Below are 23211 nucleotides of genomic sequence, written 5' to 3' on the forward strand. Positions count from 1 at the left end.
AACAAGAAGGGAAGTCATCATAAAGACAATAAATGTTCAGAAAGTAAATGATTGCTTGATTGCATCTTGTGTCTCAGTGTTACAGTCTGCTGGTGAAACCTTTTTTTCAAACCATTTCAAAATATGACAGCTATTATGTTACAATATTACAAGCTTCAATTATTTGATTACAACAACATGTTTATAGCTCTTGTTTACTTTAAATGTATTTTTAATCTTAAATGATCAACAGCTAAAGCCAATAAAAATAACTTTCCACATGACCTTACTCTTTATGTTTTAGCCAGTAAACACCACTTGAAAACCATGCAATTAGACCTAGTCTATCACCATTAGCAGTAGCATGACCAAAGAAAGACAAATAGTGATAAGGTCAGGCACTAACCAGGAGCATTACAAAGTTACCATCTCTCCGCTGCAGCAAATAGAGCTAACATTTTTTTGGTTTGAAAAAAATTTCTTTGAGTGTTTAGACTCCAAGTGGATGACAAGAGGACCCCACTGATATATTGTTAAAGGTCTTTTGGAAGCCAGTGCGAAGTTCCACATGGATGATTTTGGTTAAATTCAAAATTGCAGGGAATTCAAGGTAAGACTTAGAAATGGATATGGCAGTGACTGAAGGGTAAAAAAATTGAGTAAACATTAAAAGGGCTATGTTGAAATGGGAGTGATTCAAAAGTTGCTACTGGAACCTGTGTATAATTTGCATATATGATCTGGATTCTGAAATTTGTAGATGATACTAACTAGGAGACTATGAAGTCAGAAGAGGCGGCTCAGAAATTAAAGAATGAGTTGGACAAAATTTGCCAGTGAGAATAATGGCTTATGAAATATAATGAAGCCAGGTATAAATTACAGCAGGTTGGAAGGAAATATAGGAAATGCTTATTCTCTGCACACAGTACTGAAAAAGTCATGAAATAAAGTGATCAGAGTCCTCGTAAACATGGCGCTGAAACTCCAATTAAAATAGCGCCATATTCAACAAGGCCAACAAAATAAATACAGTCGGAAGAGTAGAATGCAAAATATATTCCAATTTTCCCAGACTGTGACTTGGGAAAAGATGTTTCAGCCCGACACAAGCCGGCATTGTCTCGGGCAGGATGTGAAAATTTGTCCCGCCTGCGATGATGCTCGCCAGTGTCAGGGCTGGAAAATCTGATCCTCGAAAAATATAATGAGGTGAGAATGTCTGGCCTTGACATCAGTTAACTGAGCATGATACTAAGGAGCTCTAGTTGAACAAAAAATAATGGAAATCAGGGGTAAACTCTACTGTTTGGAGTCACCACTGGAACAAAGATAGATAGTTCTGGCTGCTGGAGGCCAATCATCACACCTGCAGGAGTTAGTCAGGGTGATTGCCTCGGGCCAATCATCTTCAATTGCTTGTGAATTACCTCCATTTCAAAATTGATAAGATGTCTATTCAAAGCAATTTGAGAAAATCGGAAGATTGCAGGTTGCGGTGCAGCTGGGATTGTTCAAAAAATCATTTGTGGTTAAAGGCAGTATCCCTTTAAGTGCTGACTTTTTTTGAAAGATAATTTATTGAAGGCAAATCCAAAGCATATAGAGAATACAAAAACAGGAACAATCCAAACAGAGGCTAATGTTTAGCACACTGGGCTAAATTGCTGGCTTTGAAAGCAGACCAAGGCAGGCCAGCAGCACGGTTCGATTCCCGTAACAGCTTCCCTGAACAGGCGCCGGAATTTGGCGACTTGGGGCTTTTCATAGTAACTTAATTGAAGCCTACTCGTGACAATAAGCAATTTTCATTTAGGAGCTGGTTTAGCTCACTGAGCTAAATCGCTGGCTTTTAAAGCAGATCAAGCAGGCCAGCAGCACGGTTCGATTCCCATACCAGCCTCCCCGGACAGGTGCCGGAATGTGGCGACTAGGGGCTTTTCACAGTAACTTCATTGAAGCCTACTCGTGACAATAAGCGATTTTCATTTCAACATTAAACAACAACAAGCACCATATAACATATTAACAGAATATATAACACGATAATCCTTTCCCATCATGACACCACAGATACACCAAAGACAGCCACCCCCAACACCCAAGACAGTACATCCGAAGGGTCTGTTCCTGTGCTGTAATTTTCTTTGTTCTTTGTAACACCCTCCCAAAACCACACTAGTTTTGGACAGGACCAGAACATGTGAACATGGTTCGGAGGGGATCTGGCACATTGTGTACATTGAGCAGCCACTTCCGGGAATAAACGGTTCAGCCTAGCCGGTGTCATATGTGCTCTGTGCACAACCTTAAGCTGTATAAGACTGAGCCGAGCACAAGATGAGGAAGCATTACTCCTACGCAATGTTTCATCCTAAATCCAGCCCCGCACCTCACCTCCCAACTGCTCTTCCCATCTCAGCTGTATCGACACCATCTCAGCTGTATCGACACCATCGAGACTTCCTCCCAACTGGCCAACTGAGCATACACATTGGAGATCTTACCCCCTCTAATCTCAGCATCCGAGAGGAGTTTGCCCTGCAGACCAAGGGCGGTAACATTGGAAATGAACTCAACTCTTTGCAAAAAAAAGCCCTTATCTGAAGATACCTTACCACTGGGCATTTGATAGGCCTGCATCAGTTAGGACCGCAAACCTCCCACCCAAGAACAGGTCCTCAAAAGCAGTGGATCCCCAAGTGGTCCCATTCCTTAAACCTGACATCCAAGCTTGCTGGAATTAATCTATGGTTACCACTAATTGGAGCCTTCCTGTACATTCCCTGCAAACCAAAATGTAACTTGCATTGGTTCCAAAACCTTAAACTGGAAACCACCACTGGCTTTGATGAATACCTACCCGTCGAAAAGGGAAGGCAGGTCTTCGTAGGTTTCCATTCTCGGTTTCCGGAATTATAAGGTTCACCAGTGTACTAATTGGGCCAGAAAACATTGGACCGGCCAGGCACAGGCCAGGCCGGCTGCCATTGCGCCTTCGACCACGCTCTCCAGAGCTTTGTGGTCAGTCTGCTGCTGTTTTATTTTCCACCATTACCTTTTACTGAATGAATGTTGTATCATTTTAAGAGAAAGAAAACTGCCGGCACTTGCACAGTGCCAAAGACACACTTCCGGACTGAAATAGCAAGTCCAATCGGGACTATAGATAAGAAAAAAAAACTCCGCGCGGGAGCCACCAAGCTCACGCCGTCTACAGCATGGCTGCCGTTGGAAGTCAAGGGGCTGACCCTTTTAATTTGTTCCTTAGTTTTTTCAATTTAGCTTATTTACTTTCAACAAAATATTTACAATTCTTCTAGATACTGAAGCAGTCCTTCCCCACATGCAGCAAGACTTGAGACAATATTCGTAGGCTCAAAATAAATGAATTAGAACATAGAACGATACAGCGCAGTACAGGCCCTTCGGCCCTCGATGTTGCACCGATATGCTTATCCAATAAATTTTTAAATGCCCTCAATGTTGGCGAGTTCACTACTGTTGCAGGTAGGGCATTCCACGGCCTCACCACTCTTTGCGTAAAAAACCCACCTCTGACCTCTGTCCTATATCTATTACCCCTCAATTTAAGGCTATGTCCCCTCGTGCTAGCCACCTCCATCCGCGGGAGAAGGCACTCGCTGTCCACCCTATCTAACCCTCTGATCATTTTGTATGCCTCTATTAAGTCACCTCTTAACCTTTTTCTCTCTAACGAAAACAACCTCAAGTCCATCAGCCTTTCCTCATAAGATTTTCCCTCCATACCAGGCAACATCCTGGTAAATCTCCTCTGCACCCGTTCCAAAGCTTCCATGTCCTTCCTATAATGAGGCGACCAGAACTGTACGCAATACTCCAAATGCGGCCGTACTAGAGTTTTGTACAACTGCAACATGACCTCATGGCTCCGGAACTCAATCCCTCTACCAATAAAGGCCAACACACCATAGGCCTTCTTCACAACCCTATCAACCTGGGTGGCAACTTTCAGGGCTCTATGTACATGGACACCGAGATCCCTCTGCTCATCCACACTACCAAGAATTTTACCATTAGCCAAATATTCCGCATTCCTGTTATTCTTTCCAAAGTGAATCACCTCTCACTTCTCCACATTAAACTCCATTTGCCACCTCTCAGCCCAGCTCTGCAGCTTACCTATGTCCCTCTGTAACCTGCAACATCCTTCCGCACTGTCTACAACTCCACCGACTTTAGTGTCGTCTGCAAATTTACTCACCCATCCTTCTGCGCCCTCCTCTAGGTCATTTATAAAAATGACAAACAGCAACGGCCCCAGAACAGATCCTTGTGGTACGCCACTCGTAACTGAACTCCATTCTGAACATTTCCCATCAACTACCACTCTCTGTCTTCTTTCAACTAGCCAATTTCTGATCCACATCTCTAAATCACCCTCAATCCCCAGCCCCCGCACCATAGAAAAAACCTTTGATAGGTGACCATCTTCCAACCTGCAAACATGTCTGAGCCAGCGAAGTCACCTCTGCAGTATTTGCTAACTCTTTCCAACAGTGAGGCATACTACTAATATAGTATAGTAATTGCAAACCATTTGTCGTTTTCTGTTACAAACTTGACTACCTTAAAATATACATGTTGGGATACAATGTTCTATCAGAGTTTAATACATTTATTTGGCGTAAAAACCTTAAATAAGTTTTACAAAGTCTTGAAGGATCCTGTGAAGGCATGAGATAGAAACATTGGCTGAAATAATTTTGTCTGAAACGTGGAACCCAAAAACACCCTTTGGATACTGAAATAAGGTGGTAACTTCTGGAAACTTATTTTCAGCACTTGCCTCACTCAGATTGCTATGGTCTCAATGAGGCACATCTGCCTGGCCTATCTCCATCAGACCAATAACATATAGAGCTTCACTATCCAAGGTACATCTCATAACTTAACCATAAAGCCAAGGCCTTCTCTTTACTGATTGATTAAACAGCAACACTCATTCTAGACAGGATAGTCCTTGCATTATTTACCTGAGATGACATCTGTGTGGTGGACATGAGCACAGTTCCTTAGCATGGTACAGACAAACTAGCTGGTTGGACTTACAAAGGCATGAGATTGCAGACAAGAAACAAGTAGTCTTGCACTTTGCACACTGTCGCTCATCATCAGGCAATAACTCGAATTTCTCCCTCACAGAATCAATTACGCCCTAGAATAAGAAAAATAGATTAATTTATTTTCAATGAAAATGTATATTCAGGTTTAATCTAATCTTGAATTATTTTTGCAGCGTTCAGGTCTGTTAACAGATTAGCAGAAAATGCTTATGAAAAGAGCTTTACATAGACAAGCAAAGCAATGAAACATTCCACCAGAATGTCCCATTCACAATTCTAATTATACATTAATTCATCACATCCTGGTATTCAAACAAGCACAGTAGGTCAGAAAATGAATCAGTGGTGCTTGCAGCTATGTTAATTACCTGTGGTGTTTGCAGGTACACAATTGTCTTACAATTAATTGTTGAAATCAGAAGGTCCCCAAGCATTTTAGAAACATCTGTCAGGAATGATCATAACATTCGCTCCAGGTGTCTTTTGTTAAAGCCTGCACTTCTAGAAAGCATTACTCACAACAGATAATTCATTTTGATTTGCTCCACACATTCAGTGGCCGTTGGATTAATGTTTATGCAGGTTCCAATTTTACTGTAATGTGGAGATGCCGGCGTTGAACTGTGGTGAGCACAGTAAGACGTCAAACAACACCAGGTTAAAGCCCAACAGGTTTGTTTGGAAACACTAGCTTTTGGGGTGCAGCTCCTTCATCAGGTGAGTACTGTATTACATTATTTTACTGTAGTTAATGAGAACCCCAGTTCTAACCCGCAAGTGCAAAACTACAGCCTTACAACCTGAAATTCTGCCGTGATTTCAAACTATGATTCTGTAAGGAGCATGGGACTCATAACATTTTGTCTCTTTACATGTCTCACAGCGATGAGTAAAGGAAAAAAATAACTAAAAACCATCAGAAAGAAAAGAATGGCAAAAGTAATAAAATAAGAAGTCACTGGTTTATGAAGGTTGTTCCTTCCACAGGTAGCGTAAAAATCTATGCTGCAGCACGAGACCCTTACCTGACAAATTTCCAACACAATTAAAAACAAAGAATTCTGGAAATGATCAACAGGTCTGGCAGCATGTGTAGAGTTCTAATAGTCCCAATCCAGTACTATTTAATCTCCGTGGTGGCACAGTGGTTAGTACTGCTGCCTCAGTGCCAGGGGCATGAGTCGATCCTGACCTTCTGTAGCGTTTGTATCTTCTCCCTGTGTTTGCATGGGTTTCCTCCGAGTGCTCCGGTTTCCTTCCACATTCCAAAGATGTGCAGGTTAGGTGGATTGGCCATTAGTGTCCAAAGATGTGCAATTTAGGTGGGGTTACAGTGATAGAACAGGGGATTGGGCCGAGGTAGGGTGCTCTTTCAGAGGGTCAGTGTAAACCCGATGGGCTGAATGGCCCCTTCTGCATTGTAGGGATTCTATGAATACAATGATGCTGCACAGTGCTCACAGCTCACAATTCAGCCCAGACCTGCTGTTCTTTACAGAAATTACCATTTATTCCATGTTGGACTATTTCAGTTGGTACCTATCCTTATTACCTCTAAACTAGTACCAAATACTAATTATTTTTTCAAAGAACTTTTCAAATTAAGCCCACTGTTTAACTAGGAACCTGTTTTATAAATACACTAAGGACAGGATTTAGTTCTGATCACTAGCCTCGTCTCTGGTTTATTGTTTTCATCTTCATACTTCCTCGTCTTAGTTGCATAACCTGCTGGAGCCTCTTTCCAAGATATGGATCATGTCTTCCACAAACCTTTCTCCAACCATAAAAGCAGTTTCAGCTTTGTGAGACTCTATGTCAAATACCTGTTTCCTTTGTTCTGGAATTGCTCTGCCAAATCAGTGTCCCTTTGAAGATAAAATTACGCAAAATTACACATGATGTGTCAAATCTACAGGTCTCATCTGGGATTTATACTGAAGCTCTGATGTTGGAAGAAGTTTCTGGTTACCTAGGTACCTTGAGAAGGGCAAGTACATAAAATACTTCAATGTGAGAAAGGCTGATATTACAAACATTTTCCAAACACCCTCAGTGTCAATGCTAAATACTGTAATGTAGCTTGGCAAAACTGCTTTCTACTGGTACATGTGCAGCTCATTAATACATCCGTTTGTCCTAGCCTTGAAATCACATCCTTCTCGACTTTCTCTCCAATCTCCCCTCACACCTTCTTGCACTAATATTGTCCATCAGGCCACCTCCTGCTACCTTGACCCTATTCTCACTACACTGTTGCCCATCCAACTTGTCCTGGACCCCATATTAAATTATATTGTAAATGATTCTCTCTTAAGGTGTTGTCCCTCTCTCCTTTTAATTATGCAATCAACATGTGTCTCCTTTACAAAAAAAAACAACCATCAACCTCACCATTCTTGCAAATTACCCTCTGTAACCTCCCTTTCGGTTTCACCGTCCTTGAAGATATTGTCGTCTCCAAATCTGTGCCCATTCATGCCAATGCTATCTGGAGCTTCCATCTGGATTCGCCCAATCAGGCTTCCTTCTCTGCTACAGTATCAAACGTCACAAATGACATCCTATCTGACCATTACCTCTGGTATCCCTCAAGGATCTATATTTGGCTCTATTCTATTTCTCATTTCAATGTGGCTCCTCAGCAACAGTTTTCACATGTATGTTGGCGACAGCTAGCTCTATCTCACCGCCACCTCTCTCGGCTCCTCCATTGTTGCTGAAGTTTCAGACTGCACATCTGACATCCAGTACTGGATGAGCAGAAATTTCCTGCAATTAAATACTGGAAGACTGAAAACAGTGACTTTGGTTCACTCTCAAAACTCCTAGCCACTAACGCTAGCCACATCCTTGAACACTGTCCGACATTAAAGATTCTATTTATTACCACGGTGCCATACTTGGCCCTGAGATGAAGTTCTGATCATACATACCAATTTCCAGTTGTAGAACATTGTCAGACTTTGCCACTGCCTCAGCTCATCTGATGCAGAAACCCCAATTCAAGACTTTAGATTTCCAAGGCTTGACTTTTTTTTTAACACATTCCCTGGTTGGTCTCGCCAGCCCCCCACTCTCCTGCAAGGGGGCCAGTGAGGCACAAGCTCATGGTGAGTGGGCCTCGGAGCACGTCTCTCACCGGAGTAGACCCAGAGCACAGCGGAGTTGGCCAGAGCTGGAGCGAGGGGGTCCCAGAGCGGGAGCAAGGGGGCTAGCAGGTGGGCGCCGGTGCAAAGTTTAGCAATATAATAAGAATCCAGCATCACTCTTAATAGTTAACAAATGAGCAAATCAAGCAACATCATTCCTCCCATGAAAAATGACAAAAAGTACTTTGTTGAATAAGATAACTTTTTAATTATAGTAAGTATATACATTTAAGAAATAGAAAAGACTTCTATAAATTTGTTTTGGCATGTTTGTTCCTATTGCACAAAAACAATAATTTCTTTGTGGTTTAACTCAACATAAGAAGAATGTTTCTCAGGGGTTCCGACAGTACTCTTGGGAGGTCAAAAGGGCTGCAAAAGTTTGGGAACACTGGAATGGGTAAATAGGTTAAAAGGGGAGACAATAGATAAGCAGTGGCAGACATTTACGCCTATAGTTCATCTCCCAAAATATACATTCCATTTAAGAAGAAAGACTGTACCAGAAGGATGCACCATCCGTGGTTAACTAAGGAAGTTACTTTCAATTCATTTTTTCATTTTCATTTTCATTTCATTTCATTTCATTTTCATTTCAAATTGAATGAAAAGGCATTCATACAAGCTGCGAAGCTTAGTGGTAGGCCAGCGGATTTCTGGTTTCTAAAACTTTCCCAAAGGATGATCAAAAAGAAAATAAGAGGGAGAAATTGGAGTAAGAGAAAAATCTAGCAAGAAATATAAAACCAGTCAGGTAAAACTTCTGGAATTATGTAAGGAAGAGTGGCTAAATGGAACATTAGTTCCTTAGAGGATTGGACTATACTTCACAGTATCAGTCTTCTCAGCAAAAGACGCAAAAAGAATAGTAGAAAATCAAATGGCAAAAGGAACTTAAAATGATCACGATCTGTAGAAGCCGCCAAAAAAGCACATGAACCAGCAGGGAGGAAACAATAACTTGATTTATTTGATATACAATCCACTTGCCGAAGGGGCGGCCTCCTCAACTTGCATCCAGGTCGGGGATTATATACAAGTGAGGGTGCCTCGAATTAAGGGGAAGCCCTGTCCCCGTTGTGTGGAAGTTCATATTCCGCGGAGGTCATGGGGAATCGGATTGTTCTTATACTGTGATCTCCGTGGGGCTTCTAACACTCTGCCCCACCCACCTCCACAAGTCTGGAGAGACGTCCATGTTCATAGGCTGATCTGAGTATTAACAACAACAAAAAGAAAAACACACTAACCCCCAAGACCAAACCCCCCCCCGGCCCCCAGTAACTACAAAAAGAAGAAATAGATAAGCAACCGGCATATTCAATAAACACATTTCTCCCTTCCCCCGAAACAAACCCCCCCCGCCAGCCCGGGTTGCTGCTGCTACTGGCCTATTTTCCTACCGTTCTGCCAGGAAGTCCAGGAAAGGCTGCCACCGCCTAAAGATCCCCTCAGGGCAAATTTCACCCTCTCCAATTTGATGAACCCCGCCATATCATTGATCCAGGCCTCCATGCTTGGGGGCCTCGCATCCTTCCATTGAAGCAAGATCCTCCGCCGGGCTACTAGGGATGCAAAGGCCAGAACACCGGCCTCTTTCGCCTCCTGCACTCCCGGCTCCACTGCAACCCCAAAAATTGCGAGTCCCCAGCCTGGCTTGACCCTGGATCCTACCACCCTCGACACCGTCCTTGCTACCCCCTTCCAAAACTCCCCCAGCACTGGGCATGCCCAGAACATATAGGCGTGGTTCGCTGGGCTGCCCGAGCACCTAGCACACCTGTCTTCACCCCCGAAAAACCTACTCATCCTTGTCCCGGTCATGTGGGCCCTGTGCAGCACCTTGAACTTTATGAGGCTAAGCCTCGCACAGGAAGAGGAGGAATTCACTCTTTCCAGGAAATCCGCCCACGTCCCCTCCTCAATCTCCTCACCCAGCTCCTCTTCCCATTTACCCTTCAGCTCCTCCACCGAGGTCTCATCCACCTCCTACATGACGTGGTACACGTCCGAAATGTTCCCCCCTCCAACCCACACCCCCGAGAGCACCCTGTCTCGTACCCCACGTGGGGGCAGCAGAGGGAACCCCTCCACCTGCCACCTGGCAAACGCCCTAACCTGCATGTACCCTAAACATGTTCCCCGGGGGGAGCCCAAACTTCCCCTCTAACTCATCCAGGCTCGCAAACCTCCCATCCACAACCTCCTAATACCTACACTGCGCCAGCCCAGAAACCCGCCATCGATGCTCCCTGGAACAAACCGGTGGTTCCCCCGTATCGGGGACTCCATCGAGCTCCCCCCATGCCGTCTCCATTGCCCCCAGATTTTGAGGGTAGCCGCCACCACTGGGTTCGTCCATTACCCACTTACGCACCATCACTGTGTTGGCAGCCCAATAGTACCCACAGAGGTTGGGCAGCGCCAGCACCCCCCTATCCCTGCCCCGCTCCAAAAACACCCTTCTCTCCCTCGGAGTCCCATGCGCCCATACAAATCCCGTAATACTCCTGTTGACCCTCCTAAAAAAGGCTTTCGGGATAAGGATGGGGAAGCACTGGAACAGGAACAAAAACCTCGGGATCACCGTCATCTTAACGGACTGCACCCTGCCCGCCAGCGACACCGGCAACATGTCCCATCTTTTAAACTACTCCTCCATTTGCTCCACCAGCCTAGTGAGGTTATGTTTGTGAAGGGCCGCCCAGCTCCTAGCCACCTGGACTCCCAGGTACCGAAAGCTCCTCCCTGCCCTTTTCAGCGGGAGCCTACCAATCCCCTCCTCTTGATCCCCCGGGTGTACAACGAACAGCTCACTCTTACCCAGGTTGGGCTTGTACCCAGAAAAGCCCCCAAATTCCCTAAGGATCTTCATCACCTCCGGCATTCCCCCCACTGGGTCCACCACATATAGCAACAAGTCATCTGCATATAATGACACTCGGTGCTCCTCCCCACCCCACACCAGACCCCTCCAATTCCTCGACTCCCTCAACGCCATGGCCAGGGTCGCAATGCAAAGAGCAAAGGGGACAGGGGACACCCCTGTCTCGTCCCCCGGTACAACCGAAAGTACTCCGATCTCCTCCTATTCGTGGCTACGCTCGCCATCGGGGCCTCATATAACAGCCTCACCCAGCTGACAAACCCCTCCCCGAACCCAAACCTTTCCAGCACCTCCCACAAGTACCCCCACTCAACCCTATCAAAGGCCTTCTCCGCGTCTAATGCTACCACTATCTCCGCCTCCCCTTCTACCGCCGGCATCATAATAACATTCAGAAGCCTATGTATATTGGTGTTCAGCTGCCTTCAGCTGAACACCAATTCACAAACCCTGTCTGGTCCTCATGAATGACCCCCGGCACACAGTCCTCTATCCTTGTGGCCAAGATCTTCGGCAACAGCTTGGCATCCACATTTAACAACGAGATCGGTCCTTGTCCCGTTTAAGGATCAAGGAAATCAGCGTCCGTGACATACTCGGGGGCAAAGCCCCCCCCCCTCCCTTGCCTCGTTAAAGGTCCTAACCAATAGGGGGCCCAGCAGGTCTGCATACATTTTGTAAAATTCGACCGGAAACCCATCCGGGCCCGTCGCCTTCCCCGACTGCATGCTGCCTATCCCTTTGACCAGCCCCTCCACCTGTCCCTCCTCCACCTTCGGAAATCTCAGCCTGTCCAAAAAGAGCCCCATTCCCCCCCCCCCCCCCCCTCCCACCGGGGGCTCGGACCGGTACAATTCCCCATAAAAGTCCCTGAAGACCCCATTAATGTCCACCCCACTTCGCACCACATTGCCTCCCCTATCCGTCACTCCACCAATCTCCTTGGCCGCGTCTCGCTTACGGAGCTGATGCGCCAGCATCCTACTCGCCTTCTCCCCATATTCGTACACCGCTCCCTGTGCCTTCCTCCACTGAGCTTCCGTCTTTCCGGTGGTCAGCAAGTCGAACTTGGCCTGAAGGTTACGTCGCTCCATCAACAGTCCCTCCTCCGGAGCCTCCGCGTATCTCCTGTCCACCCTCACCATCTCCTCCACCAACCTCTCCCTCTCTCTTTGCTCTCCCCTCTCCCTATGAGCTCGGATGGAAACCAACTCCCCTCTAATCACCGCCTTCAATGCCTCCCAAACCGTCCCCACCCAGACCTCCCCATTATCATTGGCCTCTAAGTACCTCCTGATACACCCCCGAACCCGCCCGCCCACCTTCTCATCCGCCAGCAGCCCCACCTCCAGACGCCAGAGCGGGCGCTGGTCCCTCTCCTCCCCCAGCTCAAGGTCTACCCAGTGCGGGGCATGGTCCGAAATGACTATGGCAGAATACTCGGCATCCTCCACCCTCGAAATCACCCCCCTGCCCAGGACAAAAAAATCGATCCGGGAATAGGCTTTATGCACGTGGGAAAAAAATGAGTACTCCCTGGCCCTCGGCCTCGCGAACCTCCAAGAATCCACCCCTCCCATCTGGTCCATAAACCCCCTCAACACCTTAGCCGCCGCGGGCCTCCTGCCCGTCCTGGACATGGATCGATCCAATGGGGGATCCAGCACTATGTTAAAGTCCCCCCCTCCCCCCCCCCCCCCCCCCCCCCCCCCAGTATTAGGTCCCCCGTCTTTAGATCCGGAATGCGGCCCAACATGAGCCGCAAAAAACCCTCATCGTCCCAATTTGGGGCATAGACATTCACCAGCACCACCCGCTCCCCTTGCAGCTTGCCGCTCATCATCACATACCTCCCTCCACTGTCAGCCACCACCTTTGACGCCTCAAACGACACCCTTTTTCCCACCAGAATCGCCACCCCCCCGATTTTTTGCATCCAGCCCCGAATGAAACACCTGGCCGACCCAGCCCTTCCTCAGTCTAACCTGGTCCGCCACCTTCAGGTGCGCCTCCTGGAGCATAGCCACGTCCGCCTTCAGGTGCGTAAAAACACCCAGGCCCGTTTGACCGGCCCATTCAGCCCCCTCACATTCCAAGTTATCAGCCGGATCAGAGGGCTCCCTGCCCCCCTCCCCTGCCGACTACATAGAACATAGAACATAGAACGATACAGCGCAGTAGGCCCTTCGGCCCTCAATGTTGCACCGACATGGAAAAAAACTAAAGGCCATCTAACCTACACTATGCCCTTATCATCCATATGCTTATCCAATAAACTTTTAAATGCCCTCAATGTTGGCGAGTTCACTACTGTTGCAGGTAGGGCATTCCACGGCCTCACCACTCTTTGCGTAAAAAACCCACCTCTGACCTCTGTCCTATATCTATTCCCCTCAATTTAAGGCTATGTCCCCTCGTGCTAGCCACCTCCATCTGTGGGAGAAGGCTCTCGCTGTCCACCCTATCTAACCCTCTGATCATTTTGTATGCCTCTATTAGGTCACCTCTTAACCTTCTTCTCTCTAACGAAAACAACCTCAAGTCCATCAGCCTTTCCTCATAAGATTTTCCCTCCATACCAGGCAACATCCTGGTAAATCTCCTCTGCACCCGTTCCAAAGCTTCCACGTCCTTCCTATAATGAGGCTACCAGAACTGTACGCAATACTCCAAATGCGGCCGTACTAGAGTTTTGTACAACTGCAACATGACCTCATGGCTCCGGAACTCAATCCCTCTACCAATAAAGGCCATCACACCATAGGCCTTCTTCACAACCCTATCAACCTGGGTGGCAACTTTCAGGGATCTATGTACATGGACACCGAGATCCCTCTGCTCATCCACACTACCAAGAATTTTACCATTAGCCAAATATTCCGCATTCCTGTTATTCTTTCCAAAGTGAATCACCTCACACTTCTCCACATTAAACTCCATTTGCCACCTCTCAGCCCAGCTCTGCAGCTTATCTATGTCCCTCTGTAACCTGCAACATCCTTCCGCACTGTCTACAACTCCACCGACTTTAGTGTCGTCTGCAAATTTACTTACCCATCCTTCTGCTCCCTCCTCTAGGTCATTTATGAAAATGACAAACAGCAACGGCCCCAGAACAGATCCTTGTGGTACGCCACTCGTAACTGAACTCCATTCTGAACATTTCCCATCAACCACCACTCTCTGTCTTCTTTCAACTAGCCAATTTCTGATCCACATCTCTAAATCACCCTCAATCCCCAGCCTCCGTATTTTCTGCAATAGCCGACCGTGGGGAACCTTATCAAACGCTTTACTGAAATCCATATACACCACATCAACTGCTTTACCCTCGTCCACCTGTTCAGTCACCTTCTCAAAGAACTCGATAAGGTTTGTGAGGCATGACCTACCTTTCACAAAACCATGCTGACTATCCCTAATCATATTATTCCTATCTAGATGATTATAAATCGTATCTTTTATAATCCTCTCCAAGACTTTACCCACCACAGATGTTAGGCTCACCGGCCTATAGTTACCGGGGTTATCTCTACTCCCCTTCTTGAACAAAGGGACCACATTTGCTATCCTCCAGTCCTCTGGCACTATTCCTGTAGCCAATGATGACCTAAAAATCAAAGCCAAAGGCTCAGCAATCTCTTCCCTGGCTTCCCAGAGAATCCTAGGATAAATCCCATCAGGCCCTGGGGACTTATCTATTTTCACCTTGTCCAGAATTGCCAACACTTCTTCCCTACTCACCTCAATGCCATCTATTCTAATAGCCTGGGTCTCAGCATTCTCCTCCACAATATTATCTTTTTCCTGAGTGAATACTGACAAAAAGTATTCATTTAGTATCTCGCTTATCTCCTCAGCCTCCACACACAACTTCCCACTACTGTCCTTTACTGGCCCTACCTCTTACCCTAGTCATTCTTTTATTCCTGACATACCTATAGAAAGCTTTTGGGTTTTCCTTGATCCTACCTGCCAAAGATTTCTCATGTCCCCTCCTTGCTCGTCTTAGCTCTCTCTTTAGATCCTTCCTCGCTTCCCTGTAACTATCAAGCGCCCCAACTGAAACTTCACGCCTCATCTTCACATAGGCCTCCTTTTTCCTCTTAACAAGAGATTCCACTTCTTTGGTAAACCACGGTTCCCTCGCTCTACCCTTTCCTCCCTGTCTGACTGGTACGTACTGATCAAGAACACGCAATAGCTGTTCCTTGAACAAGCTCCACATATCCAGTGTGCCCAACCCTTGCAGCCTACTTCTCCAACCGACACATCCTAAGTCATGTCTAATGGCATCATAATTGCCCTTCCCCCAGCTAGAACTCTTGCCCTGCGGGGTATACTTATCCCTTTCCATCACTAATGTAAAGGTCACCGAATTGTGGTCACTGTCTCCAAAGTGTTCACTTACCTCCAGATCTAACACCTGGCCTGGTTCATTACCCAAAACCAAATCCAAAGTGGCCTCACCTCTTGTTGGCCTGTCAACATATTGTGCCAGAAAACCCTCCTGCACACATTGTACAAAGAACGACCCATCCAATGTACTCGAACTATATCTTTTCCAGTCAATATTAGGAAAGTTAAAGTCTCCCATAACAACTACCCTGTTACTTTCGCTCTTTTCCAGAATCATCTTCGCCATCCTTTCCTCTACATCTCTAGAACTATTAGGTGGCCTATAGAAAACTCCCAGCAGGGTGACCTCTCCTTTCCTGTTTCTAACCTCAGCCCATACTACCTCGGAAGAAGAGTCCCCATCTTGCACCCTTTCTGCCACCGTAATACTGTCCTTGACTAGCAGCGCCACACCTCCCCCTCTTTTGCCCCCTTCTCTGACTTTACTAAAGCACCTAAACCCCGGAACCTGCAACAACCATTCCTGTCCCTGCTCTATCCATGTCTCTGAAATGGCCACAACATCGAAGTCCCAGGTACCAACCCATGCTGCCAGTTCCCCTACCTTATTTCGTATACTCCTGGCATTGAAATAGACACACTTCAAATCACCATAAAAGCCATAACCCGTCCCCTGCCAGACCCAGGCCAGGCCCCCCCCCCCCCACTCGGCCCGTTCCCCACGGCGGCACACTCCCACCCCGGCCCCCCCCGCATACACCAGCTCCTTCCAGACCATTTCAGCAGCAACCCGGTACCCCCCCCCCCCCCCCCCCCCCAGGCTACGACCCCTCCCAGCCACGTTACTCCCTCCGTAGCACTCCCGTGAGCCAGCTTGCATCTGCTGACTCCCGCCACACCTCCGACCCCTCCCGACGTGGGGCTACTTCCCCTCCCCCAGACCCATCAGCAGACCCTCCTGCTCCCCCTCCCGCGCGGGGAAAAAACCCGCGCTTCTCAGCTCCGACCCCGCCCCCATCCACCCTCAGTGCGGGAAACAGAAGAAAAGCCCGCGCTTTCCCACTGCCCGAGCCCGCCCATGCAAAAAAGAGCACCCCACCCGCCCCAGAAACAACACACAACCAGCTTAAAACAGCATGCAACAGCATAAAACAGAGACCCTTCCCGGTTCTGGGGGCGGTGGGACCATTACAAACCGGATGGTCTACATCTGGGCAGGACTGGAACCAATGTCCTAGGGGGTGCTTTTGCTAACACTGTTGGGGAGGTTTTAAACTAATGTGGCAGGGGGATGGGAACCAGATTAGGAAATTAGAGGTCAGTAAAGAAGCAGCAACTAAAGCCAGTAAGGTACGAGACAATAAACTCAATGTGACAAAGGGGAAGAGATGACGCGAAGGGACAGCTGGTCTGAGGTGCATTTGTTTTAATGCGAGAAGTGTAGCAGGTAAGGCAGATGAATTTAGGGCTTGGATCAGTACCTGGGAATATGATGTTATTGGTATTACTGAGACTTGGTTGAGGGAAGGGCAGGACTGGCAACTGAATATCCCAGGGTATAGATGCTTCAGGAGGGATAGAGAGGGAGGTAGAAGGTGTGGAGGAGTTGCATTACTCGTCAGAGATGATATCACAGCTGTGATTAAGGAGGGCACGATGGAGGATTCGAGCACTGAGGCAATATGGGTGGAGCTGAGAAATAGGAAAGGTGCAGTAACGTTGTTGGGACTTTACTCCAGACCTCCCAAAAGTGAGCATGAAGTAGAGGTACAAATATGCAGACAGATTATAGAAAAATGTAGGAACAATAGGGTGGTTGTGTTGGGAGATTCCCCAACATTGAGTGGGATTCGTTTAGTGTTGGAGGCGTAGATGGAGCAGAGTTTGTCAGGAGCATCCAGGAGAGTTTTTTAGAGCAGTATGTAAATAGTCCAACTCGGGAAGGGGCCATACTGGACCTGGTATTGGGGAATGATCCCGGCCAGGTGGTTGATGTTTCAGTCGGTGATTACTTTGGGAATAGCGATCACAATTCGTACGTTTTAGAATACTCATGGACAAGGACAAGAGTGGTCCGAAAGGAAGAGTACTAAATTGGGGAAAGGCAGAGTATAACAAAATTCGGCAGGAGCTAGGGAATATGGATTGGGAGCAGCTGTTTAAGGGTAAATCCACATTTGAAATGTGGAAGTCTTTTAAGGAAAGGTTGATTAGAGTGCAGGACAGACATGTTCCTGTGAAAATGAAAGATAGAAATGGCAAGATTAGGGAACCATGGATGACGGGTGAAATTGTGAGACTAGCTAAGATGAAAAAGGAAGCATACATAGGATCGAGGCAACTCAAAACTGATGAAGCTTTGGAGGAATATCGGGAAAGTCGGACAAAACGCGTAATAAAGAGGGCTAAAACGGGTCATGAAATATCTTTGGCTAACAGGGTTAAGGAAAATCCCAAAGCCTTTTATTCGTATGTAAGGAGCAAGAGGGTAACTAGAGAAAGACAAAGACAAAAGAGGGAATTTATGCGTGGACTCAGAGGAAATGGGTGAGATTCTCAATGAGTACTTTGCATCGGTATTCACAAAGGAGAGGGACAAGACAGATGTTGAGGCTAGGGATGGATGTTTAAATACTCTAGGTCAAGTTGTCATGCGGAAGGGGGAAGTTTTGGGTATTCTAAAAGACATTAAGGTGGACAAGTCCCCAGGACCGGATGGGATTTATCCCAGGTTACTGAGGGAAGCGAGGGTTGAAATAGCTGGGGCCTTAACAGACATCTTTGCAGCATCCTTGAGCACGGGTGAGGTCCCGGAGGACTGGAGAATTGCTAATGTTGTCCCTTTGTTTAAGAAGGATAGCAGGGATAATCCAGGGAATTATAGACCTGTGAGCTTGACGTCAGTGGTAGGCAAACTGTTGGAGAAGATACTGAGGGATAGGATCTATTCACATCTGGAAGAAAATAGACTTATCAGTGATAGGCAGCATGGTTTTGTGCAGGGAAGGTCATGTCTTACAAACCTAATAGAATTCTTTGAGGAAGTGACAAAGTTAATTGATGAGGGAAGGGCTGGAGATGTCATATAAATGGACTTTAGTAAGGCGTTTGATAAGGTTTCCCATGGCAGGTTGATGGAAAAAGTGAAGTCGTATGGGGTTCAGGGTGTACTAGCTAGATGGATAAAGAACTGGCTGGGCAACAGGAGACAGAGAGGAAGGGAGTGTCTCAAAATGGAGAAGGGTGACTAGTGGTGTTCCACAGGGATCCGTGCTCGGACCACTGCTGTTTGTGATCTACATAAATGACCTGGAGGAAGGTATAGGTGGTCTGATTAGCAAGTTTGCAGATGATACTAAGATTGGTGGAGTTACAGATAGCGAGGAGGACTGTCAGAGAATACAGAATAGATTGGAGAGTTGGGCAGAGAAATGGCAGATGGAGTTCAATCCAGGCAAATGCATTTTGGAAGATCAAATTCAAGAAAATTGATGTACAGCATGATAGAGTGGTCAAGAAGGCATACAGCATGCTTGCCTTCATCGGACGGGGTATTGAGTACAAGAGTCGGCAGGTCATGTTACAGTTGTATAGGACTTTGGTTCGGCCACATTGGAATACTGCGTGCAGTTCTGGTCGCCACATTACCAGAAGGGTGTGAATGCTTTGGAGAGGGTGCAGAGGAGATTCACCAGGATGTTGCCTGGTATGGAGGGTGCTAGCTATGAAGAAAGGTTGAGTAGATTAGGATTGTTTTCGTTGGAAAGACGGAGGTTGAGGGGGGACCTGATTGAGGTCTACAATATTATGAGAGGTATGGACAGGTTGGATAGCAACAAGCTTTTCCCAAGAGTGGGGGTGTCAGTTACAAGGGGTCACGATTTCAAGGTGAGAGGGGGAACGTTTAAGGGAGATGTGCGTGGAAAAGTTTTTACGCAGAGGGTGGTGGGTGCCTGGAACGCTTTACCAGCGGAGGTGGTAGAGGCGGGCAGTACAGCATCATTTAAGAGGGGCAGCACGGTAGCATTGTGGATAGCACAAATGCTTCACAGCGCCAGGGTCCCAGGTTCGATTCCCCGCTGGGTCACTGTCTGTGTGGAGTCTGCACATCCTCCCCGTGTGTGCGTGGGTTTCCTCCGGGTGCTCCGGTTTCCTCCCACAGTCCAAAGATGTGCAGGTTAGGTGGATTAGCCATGATAAATTGCCCTCAGGGTCCAAATTGCCCCTTAGTGTTAGGTGGGTTTCTGGGTTATGGGGATAGGGTGGAGGTATGGGCTTGGGTAGGGTGCTCTTTCCAAGAGCCAGTACAGACTCGATGGTCCGAATGGCCTCCTTCTGCACTGTAAATTCTATGAAAGAGGCATCTAGCAGGTATATGAACGGGCGGGAATAGAGGGAAGTAGACCTTGGAAAATAGGAGACAGGTTTAGATAAAGGATCTGGATCGGCGCAGGCTGGGAGGGTCGAAGGGCCTGTTCCTGTGATGTAATTTTCTTTGTTCTTTGTTCCCACCAAAAGTTAACACAGTTATTTACAAACCCATGACCCTCAGTCAGAGTCCAACTTCTCGGCCCACGCCTCCTCCGGGGACTCAAAATAAAAGTGACCCACAGACGCGCCGGCTGTAACATGCCAAACTTCACACTCCTTCTGTGGAGCACCGCCTTCGTCCGGTTGTACCCGGCCCTCCGCTTAGCCACCTCCGCACTCCAGTCCTGGTAGATCCGCACTACCGTGTTCTCCCACTTGCTGCTCCGCTCCTTCTTGGCCCACCTAAGCACGCACTCTCGGTCAACGAACCGGTGGAACCGCACCAGCACCGCCCGTGGCGGCTCATTCGGCTTGGGCCTCCTGGCCAGTATTCTGTGGGCCCCCTCCAGCTCCAGGGGCCCCTGGAAGGACCCAGCTCCCATCAGCGAGTTCAACAAAATGACCACATAGGCCCCCAGGTCTGACCCCTCCAGCCCCTCCTTGAGGCCCAGGATCCGCAAATCTTTCCGTCTCGACAGGTTCTCCATCTCCTCGAACCGCTCCTGCCACTTCTTGATGCCTCATGCATCTCCACCTTTACCGCGAGGGCCGTGGCCTCATATCCTCTCTTTCGGAGGCTTGTTGTCGGTGCTCCCGGATCTCCACCCCCTGGGCTGTCTGCGTCGCCAGCAGCTTGTCCGTATTCGCCTTCAGTGAGTCTAGCAACTCCACTTTTAGCTCGTGAAAACAGCGCTGAAGAGTCTCCTGCTGCACCTGCGCCCACATTCCTCGAGGCCTCCGCCGGCCGTCATCTTGATTCTCTTCCCACGTTTTTTCTTAGGCGCTGCCACCGCTATTCTGCTGGCCCCACTCCAGGTCAAGACCAGAGACCACTGGGGATCCGCGGCAGACACCTTCCCACGTTGGGAACCGTCGAGCAAGTACCGCTGGGGGCCCTTAAAAGAGCCCAAAAGTCTGTTCCTGGCGGGAGCTGCCGAACGTGCGGCTTAGCTCCGCATAGCCGCAACCGGAAGTCGTCTTGAGTCTCTTTCGCCCATTGAACAGTACAGCACAGGCGCTTCATGGACAGTTGTCGGGAGCGGACTGCGTGGCTTCCGAAGGCATGTACTAGACTGGGGAGCAGCATGTTCGTGTGGAGCACCTGGGTGGTGCCAGTGAAGCCAATGAGGTGGTGGAACACGGCACGACGAGCTCCAGCGGTTGCAACACATCATGCCCGACTCTGATTTGGAACTGGGTGGGATTTCATACGGCACCTCGGCATCTTCGATGCCAGAGTCCGGTCTCTCAACAGCTGGCACAATCGGGGTTAAGGATGGTAACGGCAGCTGAGATGGCAACACAGGTGGCAGAACAGCCTGGATCTGGGCCCCTGGAACCGGGTACATGGTTACGGAGATGGTCCACGTGTCAATTAGACTCGGGGCTCCTGCACCCGCACTCAATATGAGACCGCTCGGTCTGTGCCAACACGACTCCTGGAATCCACGTAGCTGCCTTGTCCAAAGTTCCCGATGTGCACCAGATCATGAAGAGCGAACATGCACAATGGCGTACACCGGCCTGCATCACCTCGGTCCTGTCCTGGCTACAGCGTATTTTCCACCAACCCGTGGGATGACCAAATTCAATAGGTGCGGAGGTGGGATCTCATCAGCATCTCAACTGGAGCGACGCCCATCGTGGCGCGTGGTATCGTTCGGTAGCAAAATAAGAAATGTGCAGTCGGGTATCCCAGGAACTGGCGCACTGCTTCTTCATTCAGGGCTTGAAGGTCTGGACTGCCCACTCCACTAATCCTATGACACCGGGTTGGTGTCGGGAGGGTCACGGAGCCGTTGTCCGTGGCGCTCCCCATCGCGCAAATCCTCGCGCAGCAGCCGGCTTTTCATAACGCCAGTTGCAAGCGTCCGCGAACGTGTTAAAAAGAAAAAATTAGGCCGCATTGCGCCTACGCGCACGATGATCGGCGCGCATGCGCATTCCACGAACATGTTTTTAAAAATTCGGCCGCATTGATGATCCGCGCGCATGCGCAGTGCGGCCACTATTTTTTAAAAAATAGTTGCAGCTTTTTGTTTTACAAGTTCTGTACTGGTTTTTATTCATTTATTTTAATCATTTAATTTTTATTTTTTTCATTCATTGTATTCGTTTTTTTTTAGAAGTTCGGGGAGGGGGGGGTTTATTCATTTTTTCCATTTATTTTCTTCATTTTCTTTTACAAGTTTGGGGGGGGGGTTATATTCATTTTTTTCATTTATTTTACTCATTTTATTTTTTTTACAAGTTCGGGGGTGGGGGTTTATTTGATAAAATTTTACAGGAAAAAAATTCAGAACTTTGGACAGTAGGAGACTCCATACTTTCGGACACCCGAAGGCTTCAACTTCATCCAACAGGTTCTATTGGAGGAGCGTGTACGAGGGCCAAAGGGACCCAAAACCATCTCCTCCATTTTTGTCAGCAGCAAACAAGGTAAGAGAAAATGGTGGGTTGCGCAGGTCAGCCGGCGTGGGTCGCGAAGGTCGGCCGGCACACGTCGCGAAGGTCGGCCGGGTTGAGTCCCGAAGGTTGGCTGATTGGTAAAAATGGGTCCCCGGAAAAAGTTTGAAGAACACTGCCTTATATGGCAACAGGTCACATGGAAGCAACACCATGGAGGTGGATACCTGGGGGCAGGCCCCAGTGTCCTGTCAGGCAGATATCAAGAAACCCACTGGGTATTGGGACCCCCCCCCCCTCTTCCCGAAACCTCATTGGCCAGAAGCCAGAGAAGTTTATGGAAAGGCAGGAAGTGAGAGGGATAAAAGTATGCACCTCAGGCACACCAGCAGCAAAGACTCAGGGCGCGATTCTCCACCCCGCACGACGGGTCGGAGAATAGCGGGAGGGCCTTCCCGACATTTTTCCCGACCTCCCGCTATTCTCCCCCCCCCCCCCCCCCCCCCCCCACGGCCGCCCCACGACACGAATCGTTGCTCGCTGTTTTTTTACGGCGAACAGCAATTCTCCCCTATCCGATGGGCCGAGTTCCCAGGCCTTTACGGCCGTTTTCACGCACTCAAACACACCTGCTCTCACCGTTCGTGAAAACGGCCGCAAAGTGCCGTTCTGGAGAACCATGGCACCGCTGCACCACGGCCGTGCCAAGGGTGGCATGGGCCCGCGATTGGTGGGCACCGATCGTGGGCCGCGGGTCCGAAACCCGCGCACTCTTTGTTCCTCCGCCGCC

At 48.2% G+C, this 23211-nt stretch overlaps 1 protein-coding gene across 1 annotated transcript in view; it reads right to left on the reverse strand.

Moving 5' to 3' along the window:
* LOC119978372 (lysine-specific demethylase 5B-like) overlaps window positions 1-23211 on the reverse strand; it is a 425856-nt gene that overhangs the window by 221477 nt on the left and 181168 nt on the right. Inside the window, exon 11 of the mRNA XM_038819962.1 lies at window positions 4998-5179. Coding sequence (XP_038675890.1) covers window positions 4998-5179 — 182 coding nt within the window. The remainder of the gene's footprint in view (window positions 1-4997; window positions 5180-23211) is intronic.

The sequence above is a fragment of the Scyliorhinus canicula genome, chromosome 15 (genome assembly GCF_902713615.1).
Source record: "Scyliorhinus canicula chromosome 15, sScyCan1.1, whole genome shotgun sequence".
Classification (NCBI taxonomy): domain Eukaryota; kingdom Metazoa; phylum Chordata; class Chondrichthyes; order Carcharhiniformes; family Scyliorhinidae; genus Scyliorhinus; species Scyliorhinus canicula.